Source organism: Mycteria americana, chromosome 2 (genome assembly GCF_035582795.1).
Source record: "Mycteria americana isolate JAX WOST 10 ecotype Jacksonville Zoo and Gardens chromosome 2, USCA_MyAme_1.0, whole genome shotgun sequence".
NCBI classification, from domain to species: domain Eukaryota; kingdom Metazoa; phylum Chordata; class Aves; order Ciconiiformes; family Ciconiidae; genus Mycteria; species Mycteria americana.
The window spans coordinates 36314969-36325170 of NC_134366.1; the positions used below are offsets into that span (position 1 = coordinate 36314969).

At 40.5% G+C, this 10202-nt stretch overlaps 1 protein-coding gene across 1 annotated transcript; it reads left to right on the top strand.

Annotated features, from left to right (window-relative positions):
- Positions 1-1531: 1531 nt before the first annotated feature.
- Positions 1532-9533, top strand: NUP42 (nucleoporin 42). Its single transcript, XM_075492983.1, has 7 exons — positions 1532-1661; positions 2691-2955; positions 4267-4361; positions 4677-4753; positions 6795-6881; positions 8598-8682; positions 8819-9533. The coding sequence occupies exons 1-7, from the start codon at positions 1547-1549 to the stop codon at positions 9385-9387; spliced, it is 1293 nt and encodes a 430-aa protein (XP_075349098.1). The 5' UTR covers positions 1532-1546; the 3' UTR covers positions 9388-9533.
- The last annotated feature ends 669 nt before the right edge of the window (positions 9534-10202 follow it).

A 10202-nucleotide genomic window follows, 5' to 3' on the forward strand; every position in this document is an offset into this window, starting at 1 on the left:
TACATACTGTGGATGCCAAACCATTAGCAAAGATGGGAATAGGAATGGGGAAAGCAAAGTCAATACAACAAATGTATTGATTTTATTCTTGAGAATGACTGTTTTTAAAATGACACGAACCAAGTCATTAAAGATACTTTATAGAAGTCTTCTAAAGTTGCACATGGTTATTAATCTCTGGTTTATAAGCGTATAGCTCTGTAAATGTTTCCAGCCAACATGATAGTAAATTTCTTCCAGTGTAGAAGTTCAGCTTGTCAAGCTATCTGTGTCAATACTGTGTACCTCTTCCAACTTCTGGAAAACTATACAAACGATGTATGTACATCTGTCCTGCTCCCGTGCTAGTTTATTAATAATCTTCATCCTAATTTTGTCACCTCTCTTCTAACTTGCTAATTTTTTCAGATCTGTTTCTATGAGACTATGGAGTTATCTTAAAGTTAGTGCTTGCCTACCTCTACCTTGTGCATTGCTGGTGGTGTGGATTTTTAGTCTGTTTTAGATCGTCCAAGTTCTCATAAGTAGTATAAATTCCCATTTTCAAAGTCAGTGCTTCTTTGTAGACTTCCTCCTGGGTTTCTTCCTCATCCTAACAACTCTGCATGTACAGAAAATAGTAGATGCACTCATGGGCTTAATAGTAGTTTCTGCAACTCAGTTCTTTATTCAGTAGTAAGTGAATGCTATAAAACTTTTTTTTTTCTGTTCCCCCTTGCCTTTCCCTTTTTCTGAGCCATGAAACAAACATGTCACTGGTGTCTCGGATCCTTAATTCTAAAACACGGTAAAACCTGGAGTGAACTGTGCACTTTTTAGGTTGCACAGACTTTGATTTTTTTTTTTTTTTTGTATCTACTTTTAAAATTGTGAAGTACCTTTCAAGGGGTTAATAACTCTTTTAGAGCTACTGAAAACCCAGGAAAGGACTTGCGAGAAGTAGCTTGTCCCGTAAACGTGCGCAGCAGCCATCCTCTCCGGGCGGCCATCCCGGGGGCAGGGCTGTCCGCTACTCCTCAAACCCGTCTACGCTTTCTTAACGGCGCAACCTTTGTGCACGGTGACGATGCTCGTGCTTACCTACACCTGGTAGGTTTGTCCCTCGACTTCTGTGCCCCGGCCCGCAGGCTCGGACATCTTCTTTAGCTCCGGCTGAGTACCTGAACTGAAAACGGTCCGGACGGCGATACTCCTCTGTCCCAGGCCCTGCCGTGTGCCGCCATGCGCGCTGGTGGAGCTCACCGGGCGACAGCCTGGCGTCAGGCGGGCGCTTTCGCCTCCTCCGGCGCAAGGGAGCCGGAGCCCCCGGCTCCCATAACCGCTCTTCCCGCAGCACCCGCCACCGCCGTTAGCGGCGCGGCGGCGGCGGTTGGGCTCGTTGTGACGACGGTTGCCCGGGGCGGCAGCGGCGGAGGCGAGGCGGGCGGCGATGGGCTGCCGCCGGGGCTCTGCCTCCTCCCCGCCGCCGCGGCCCCGCCCCTCTGCGCGGCGCCCGCCTCTGACGTCAGGGCGGCGGCGCTTGGCGGCGGCGGGGCGCGGGGCCGCCATGGCCATCTGTCAGTTCTTCCTGCAGGGCCGCTGCCGCTTCGGCGAGAGGTGCTGGAACGAGCATCCCCGCGGCGGCGGCGGGCGCCATGGGCCCTCTGCGGTCCACTACCAAGGTACCACCGAGCGCGGCGGCCCGGCGCCCCGCGGCGCTGAGGGCGGGGGTGAAGGCGCAGGGCAGGGCCGCCCGGCTGCCTGCGCAGCCTCCAGCCCGGGGGGCGGGCGGCTGGAGGTGCTCGCTGAGCGCTTGGCGGCGCGGCCCCCGGTGCCCGCCCCGGTGCCCGGCCCGGGGCTCCGCGCGGCCCGCCGCTGGCGGGAGCTCCGAAGCAAAGCGGCCCCGCTCTCGTGTCGCTTGCCTCGGGCTGTCGGCGGCAGCGTCTGGTTTGGCACTTGTGGAGGCGGGCTCTGGCGAAGGTACCGCAAGATGTGCCACAAGAGCGGAGAAAACAGGAAAATAACTCCGGAAACTTTGCTTGTAAGAGCAGCGAGCAAGTTTCAAGCACCTGCGTGTTGTACCTTTTGGAGGTTGTTTTAATTCTAGTTGGATATGGGTCTTCGGAAGCCGTCGGTATGCAAGAGGCGTGATAGGGAATGCCGTTGAACAGGTAGATACAGTCATGGCCAGGCAGTAGCCCGACTGCAGCTGCTTACCTTCATACCTGCTGAAGGAGGCGGGGAGGTTGCCTGTAACGCGCACAGATGTGTCCAAGCTCTTAAAACTTAACTTGGGAGGTCTTCGCTAGGCAACAGAGCCTCTGCCATAGCTATGTAGGCAGGAGCCCCTAATGTAAATGTCCTGTGAGTTAAATTTAATTTTTTTCTGCTGGGGTAGTTACTTTATGAAACAACGTAAGCAAAACTGAAAGTGTCTCTTTTCTGCAGTGCCACCTATAGTTGTTGTTGGCATGGTGATGTGAGGAGGAGTTCACATTTACCTCCCATTCCAGAAGTACCCTGGGTAACTCATTAGGTTAAGCTCACTAAATAGTTAGGTTAACTCATTAGGAAAAAGCTACATTTTCTTTTCAAACTTCTTATTGCCACCATAAGAATAGTTATACTTACAGTTTTTGTTGATGTTGTATTGTTTGATATCTTAATGATTTAAAATTTCTGTTGTTTGCTTTTTCTTTTTTTATTGGAAGGTACTAGCAGAGGAGGAGGAGGAGGAGGAGGAGGAGGAAAGGGTACTGCTAACCAGAGATACACTAACGTTATCCAGCCATCTACCTTTAAGTCTAATACGTGGGGTGGCAGCAGAGATCACGGAAGAGGATTTTTTGGCTCCTCTGATTTTGGATCATCAGGCGGCAGCAGCAGAAATGCAGACTTTTCGCAGAACAGATTCTCTGCGTTAATGAACAGTCAAAATATTGCTGATGGCTATAAAGATGAAGAGGAGAGACTTCTGTAAGTTATAGTCCTGTCTCACTGAAAGCATTTAGAATGAGCCGTTTAAAAGCTTGCTTACTAGAGATAATGCAGAGGACGTGACTGTGAGGAGGAAGCTGGGACATGTAGTAAGATGCATAGAAAACGCTGCTTCCTTTAGTTCTCTTGAGTTATGCTGGCATGGGAAGAAAGCGATCCTTGTTTGGAACCTGGACTGGGCAGCTAGACAACTGTGGTATGAGTAAGATGGTATGGTATTGTATTTAAGTTGTGGGCAGGAGGATAAGGAAGGGAACAAAGATTTCAGTACTTGAAAAGAAGGGGTCAGAGCCCCTTGGACAGCATTTCAACCATTTTAAAAAAAGTCTTTGAGAAAATGAACTATTTGACTTAGTTTTCCTGACACTTAAGATAACAAATTGTTCTGCCAATAGCAAAACCATTGCAACCTGGTTTTGCATGTGTGTCTGTTAGAGTCAGTTGAGAGTGACCAGCAGGTTCAAGGCGATTACAGGGCAGGTGCTGAGAAGCAACAGGCAGTGTGATTTCCTGAAGAAGCAAGGTTTTGGAACCACTTTCCATTATTTTTTTAAGATTACATTAAGAAAATGCTTAACAGATTGTTTATTCAGCTTCTCAAACATGAATGTGTATTGTGTTGCAAACATCTGAAATACTTAGAATCTTTGTTTGTTTATTACTATGTAGTGATCTGCTTGTCCACTTTAGTTTTTACCCTTTCACTGTTTGTTTACATTTGGATTTACTTATGTTGATGTAGCTTCTATTTCTCTGCTTTTGCAATGTCTGGATTTTTATGCTTGTGATTCTTTTCCAAAACTTACATGGAGTACTTCTTTTTTTTTTTTTTTCCTCTTTTTTTCTTTTTATTTTTCCTGAATTTTGCTATTTAATACTGTGCATGTTCATTTATATTGTAAAATCGTCTAGTATTGAGAAGGTTTAAAATTCTATTGTGATCTACAGATTCAGGGAAAATCCTGTGACAGCATATGCTATACAAGGATTAAAAAATACTTTGTGTGTTTTGGGATTTTTTTTTAAGATCTGGTTTGATTTACTTGCAGTTAGATGATGTAAAGTAAAATGCTTTGAAGGGACATTTATGTATCTTGCTGAATGAGTGCACTTTTTCCACAGAGAACTGCGTACTTCTGTTGTTCATTCTGACTAGTGTCACACTTCATTAGTTTTCACGGTAGCAGGTATTTGAATGTGACTTTGGATTCAAACTAGGCTATTGCTTCTGGTGGTTTTGTTTTGACCTTATAATTTCATCTTCATCTGTGGTTTTGTTTTGTTTTCTAGCGAATGTGTAGTGAAAGACATGGAAATTTGGGAATCTTCAGGACAATGGATATTTTCATCTTATTCACCAATGAAAGAAAAGCCGAATGTCTCGGGTAGGTAATGGTTTTAGTGTTGCTGTGTATTGCTGCTATTTAGGATGTTTCTTATGCTTGTCCACACTGGTTTACCTCCATGGAACCATTTGCAAGGTGATGATTTGCCTTGTGATGCAACAGAAAGGAATATTGGATTATGGCAAATTCATTTTGGACAGTCACATCTTTTGAAGTTCTGTAATGAATCCTTTTTGCGTCTCCAACTCTAACTTACAGATAATGTACCAAGGCCCATTTCTTCATAACTATAGAGGGCAATTAGAAATATTAATATATTTTCTTGGAGGTTTTTGATTATTTCTCTCCTTACAGGCTTTCCAGACTTCTCGCCAGAAGAGTTGCATCTGGAGTATTATAACTGCAGAGCAAACAATAACATTCAGAACTATGTAAGTATTTAAAAATTGCTGACTTTTTATGTGAACACATTTCAAGATAGGACTTGTTACTATTCTTCAGGTGGCAACTCTTGACTCATTTAATTACCAAACTCTAGGAGATTATCAGAATGCCAGAATATTTTTAAATTACTGTGCACCAAATAGAATGCAAAAATAGCTGCTAGTCAGTATGCTCCTATTTCTGCCTGAGACCACAGGCTAAAACTGTTAGATCTGGGCTTCTACAACTGGTGGCCTAAATGTCTAGACACATTAGCTCCTACAAAAAGTGGTGGCAATAGACTTTTAGCTAGTCTCAGTTAAATTTATGGTCTTTCTAAACCTATACACTCCTTGTCTTAGTCTTGTCCCTGCTCTTGTGTCTTATTTGTAGAAGTTATTTGAATCCTGTCTCAAAAGTTTAATACTTTGTATGCTATTAGTCAGTTTGATTGTTACAGCTGGATATATAGTGCCTTAGGTAGAACACTGAGGAAGTTTATTTGACCCTGTTCTTTTACATACCTTTATTGCAGGGAATTAATGCTGAAAATAGCAGATACTTCTAAAGGAGTTTATAAATTTCTAGAAAAGAAGTAATATATATGTTTTTATATATATCTCTCTCTAATTTTTATGTATTGTTCCTCACTCATAGTCCTATCAGTATCAAGGAAGCTAGCACAGTTCAATGTCATGCCAGGAAAGGAATTAGGCTATTGGGTAGACACAAGTACAAATTCAAGCTACATTGCACTCTTTCCTCTTCCCCTTGGTTCTGTATTACAGAAGTAATTGCTGTTGTCACCACTCCTGTTTCACATGTTTAGAATTACCAGAATTGCATTTTCAGAGACAGGAGAGATTTTAAAAAAAAAAAAACAAAAACAAAACTTCAATTAAAAAAATAAACAAATGATTAAACAATACACTATGCCTGCCTATTAAAAAAAAAAAAATTGTGGCCTCACTGAAGCACTGAATGCAGGTTCATGAAAGTCTCAGTGTATAGGTGGTAACTGTATGATACCGTTCTCTCACAAAATGTTTAAGTACAACATGTCTTTTCCAAAGCATGTGTTTTTATTCTTAAACTGGGTCAAAATCTGAATTTTCCAGTCTGTTGTATAAGAGCTGATACCAAGCAAAATGATCTTCCAGCATGTGACTAGACACAAAAGAATTATTGATGTTTGTGATGTAAGACTCTTTTGAAAAATTAAGGAATTTATTCACAAAAAGATTACTTATTCCACTCTTGCAGGCATTTGGGACATTATGTGTTTTACTTGGTTAGATTTAAGGAAAATTCAATTAGGCCAGGCTTTGAATAAGGTGTGTTGATAAACTTAAATATAGGAAATTCAGGTTTTAAACTCCTGAAAAGTAAGTTATATAATGACTTTCCAGTTTCTTGTTTACTCACAGTTATCAGATAGACACAGGTACTATTTATTGCTGTATATGTTCTGTGCAGTAATCTGTTGGATCACATTAAAGGGGCTGATTTAAATTAAGGAAGTTAATTTCTGCAAAGCTAAATATTTTAGGATGATACTATTAAAGTGTTCTGAATTGTTTTGAAAGTGGGCATTTTTTTTCTGAAAATGTGGGAGAAGCTAAGGCAAATCTTAGGACTTCAGCTTAATGAGTGAGCACATAAGTGGACGAGCCAGAAATAAAACAAGGATTGAAGAGTTTGTTGTCTTATATATTTTGTGTGTGGTTTGCTTTTAATTCAGATAGTGATAGACCTTAGATTTAGAAAGCCTCAGGACATTTTTTTAATCTTATTGTTACATGAAGTAAAAAAGTTCATTTAAGGGTAATAGTAAGAGAATTGAAAGGAATTCTCTGTTCATAACAAAAATTTCAGCTTCTCACCTTGAAGTTTCAGGAAAGCAAAAATCTTGTCTTCTTACCTTAATGAAGTTTCTTTTCTAGTTCTAGAAATCTTCTTTCAGTTGCCAGATCACTCTATTTTCTTTTTTTTTTTTTTTTTAAGTCTTCACCAATAATGAAAACATGCTTTTCTTTTCCCCCTTTTTAGATAAATTCTGTCCAACAGTTAGCGGAACAATGGAAAAATCGGCTGCTTCAGTTGAAAGCTTTAAATGCATCGACAAAAGCAGCTTTGGTAAGTGTTCATGAAAGGTAAAATGTTTCTGTTCCTGATGTCATTTTTTAATTAATCTTGGGCAAATGTTTTTCTTAGATTCATGTTTTTTTAGACTCATTCCACCAAACTGTCCTGCAAATGCCAATGTTAATTTCTGCCACAAAGATTTCTAAGACATGATAGTTGTAATATGCCAGCTTGTTTTTAATGAAGAGATCTTGCAAATGTTCCATAGAAACTTCAGCTGTTATCAAAGTATTTAACTACACTTCTACTAACTTTATATAAATAGGTGATAGGTATTGCTTTGAAGATCACAGGATACTATATGTTACAACCAAATATACATGATTCTTTTAGGGCATCTTTGTTTGCACCTAAATAGCTGAGACATGAAAATGTTTGATTCCTAGATTCATTGGCAAGTTTGGTAGATCTGTGAACTGTTCTGAAAATCTCAACTACGATGTGTTATATTCTGGCACTGCAGCCTTGAAAAAAACATCTGGTATGAAAGTGTTTGCCTGACTGGCGGCACGAAGACCTTGACAGTAATCTTAGAATGCTCCTGGGAACATTAGAGAAAGTGGAAAGGGTGTAAGGAGGAATTACGTAAGATAATAACAATTGCTGTTTGAATACTGCTCCATCTCTCTATGTGGTTTTTCTAAGCGATAGAAATGTGACTGAATATTCTAGCACTGCCTGAGTCAGGTGAACGTGAACGTCTGTGAACACAGTTTTGGGTCTTGCATCCACCTTTCTCTGGAATGATGAAATCAGTGAATTGCAGGCAGGTATTATAAAACCCTTTAGTTAACTAAGGAAAGTAGTGTATCAGGATGGTTCCATGTTAGCAAGGCAGCAGCTGGATCCCAGGTTTGGAATACTATCATTGCAAGCCACATGAAAGTAACCACAGCTTAAGGTTGGGATCCGATCGAGTACTTGTACAGTAAGAGGCAAATATTCACCCCACCTTTTCCTCCATGTGCTGATGTTGACTATTCCAAGGTATAATCAGCAGATGAGGCCAGAATTGTCCTCCAGGCCATTTTAGGATAAATAGAGCATTTTGGTAATGCCAGAATGAGAAATTCACAGATAGGTGGGAGGAAAACTGTTTGGATAAAATTTGAAGATATAGAGAGTAGTTGTTCCTGGGAAGGTGACAAACACTTGTGAATCTAGATGTGTCATTAAGGAATGATTGAGTTAAAGCCAATATTAAATAATCAGGGAGACAGAGTAAGTTGATTTAAGTGGAGTCTGCATGAATTGCATTAAAGTTTTAGTAATGTGATTGTACTCCTTGGTATGGTCAATGCTGAAGGTGAAGAAGTGGGATTTGGGCTTTAGCACAGAAGACTAGATGTGCCAAGGTGAGAGAACAGACTAAGTCAAAGCAATGACATAGATAGGGTCATAAAGCACTGACTGAAATAGGTAAGAGATGAGAATGAGAGCTGGAAGACATGTTCAGGTCATTGACTGACAGACAAAAATCTGTAAATTGTAATATACTTGTATTTCTGGAGCGTTTTACAGGGAATAGTAATAGCCTTAAAGCATTTTGTTCATAGCTGCAATTGTGATGAAAGTAATCAGTGTCTAACTTAGACTAAGTTGTATTAAATTGGACTGGGCAGCTATATTTTTGCTTCAAGTATTTATTGAAAGACATTTCCCTGTTTTGGAATCTAGTTTTCATTTATGTATTTGGAATTTTTTAAGCTATCTGAATTAAAGAACACGGTCACTCAACCATTGCCTTCCTTTGGATTTGGAGGACAGCAAACATCAAGCTTTGGGTCGTCAAGTAAGTTCCTGCATTAAGAACCAACAGTTAAACATTTTCTTGAATTTTTCTTCTTCTGCGTTATTGAAATATAGTAGTGGTTTAGTATCACAGGTGTGCACATTCTAACATTTTAAAATGAATTTTGTAATTGCAGGCTTTTCTGTGAACAGCAGCAGTAACAGTGCTAGCAGTTTCTCCTTCAAAACAAGTTCCAGTCTTGTCAGTGCATCATCTGGAAACACCCCTGCTTTTGGGAACTCTTCTGCTGGTTCTAATCCTCCTGCATTTGGTGTGACGTCCTCTCCTAGTGTATCCCATTCTGTTGGTTTTGGCAGCCTGGCGGCTCCATCTGCAGCCTCCTTCTCATTTAAAACTTCTGAAACAACTAGCAGTTTTGGATCTTCTGGGTTTTCAGGGTTTGGCAATTCTTCTGCTGTGAACTCTTCAAGCACCACTCCGCTTACAGCGTTTGGAGCTTTTAATGCAGCAGTAGCAGCTTCTCCCTCACATTCAAGCAGTACTTCATTTGGACAGACTGCCACTGCCTCTGGACATAACGTAACATCAGCGTCTTCCGCAGTCACAAACAATACTACATCAGAAAAGTTATTTACACCAAAGAGTGAATTATCAGCTGAAGAGTTGAAACAATTCGAAGCAAAAAAGTTTACGATGGGAAAGATTCCTCTTAAGCCGCCACCATTAGAACTTTTAAATGTTTAGGACTTTTAAGTTTATTCTGAAATAACATGTTTTTGTAACTTCTGATACCTCAACTAAACAATTTTGTGATTGAGTAATGAAATAAAATGTTTCCGTTTGAGTTAGTTTTTAAGTCTTCTGCAATAATAAACTCATAGGTATAAACATTTGAACGTTGTATTTTGTCATTTCTTGGAATGGACCTTTTACATCCAAGAAATGAACTAATGAAAATAAAATTTAAAGTTCCCTTTTATATTCTGTACTGTGAGATTCTGGGCAAAAACTATATTAAAAAGGTTTTGTCAAAAGTAAGAATACTTTGGTGAGGTATTCACAGCCTACTGGGAGTGGAATGCTAGAAAGAAATGGTTGCAGTGCAAGACTGCTTGTTGTTGGACGACCTTGTCTTTTGCCTCTTATTTCAAGGGTTCGTGCAGCTTTTGACACTTGTGTTTGGAGATAGATGTGGTCTGTACCTAGCTACGTGCTTCTGTCACCTGGGAGTCGGATACCTCTCCCAGTTGATGCAACTCAGCTTTTGGTAGTTCTGCTTGAGGTCATAATGCATGCGTTAATGTAATACAGCTGGGGGAGGACAGCCTTGAAAGCATGCATCATGAATAAGGAGCTTGTGGTTTGCTGTTTTGACACCTTTCAGATAAAACTTCGCAAGCAAGTGCAAAACTACTTAACTACATTTATGTGAATTGATAGAATTTTGTTGTCTGGTTCTCAAAACTTGATGGGTGCATATATTGGCAATACCTTCTCTGAATTGATGATATTAAGGTATATATTTTGCCAAGATGCTATAAAGCAGGGGTCAGAAATCT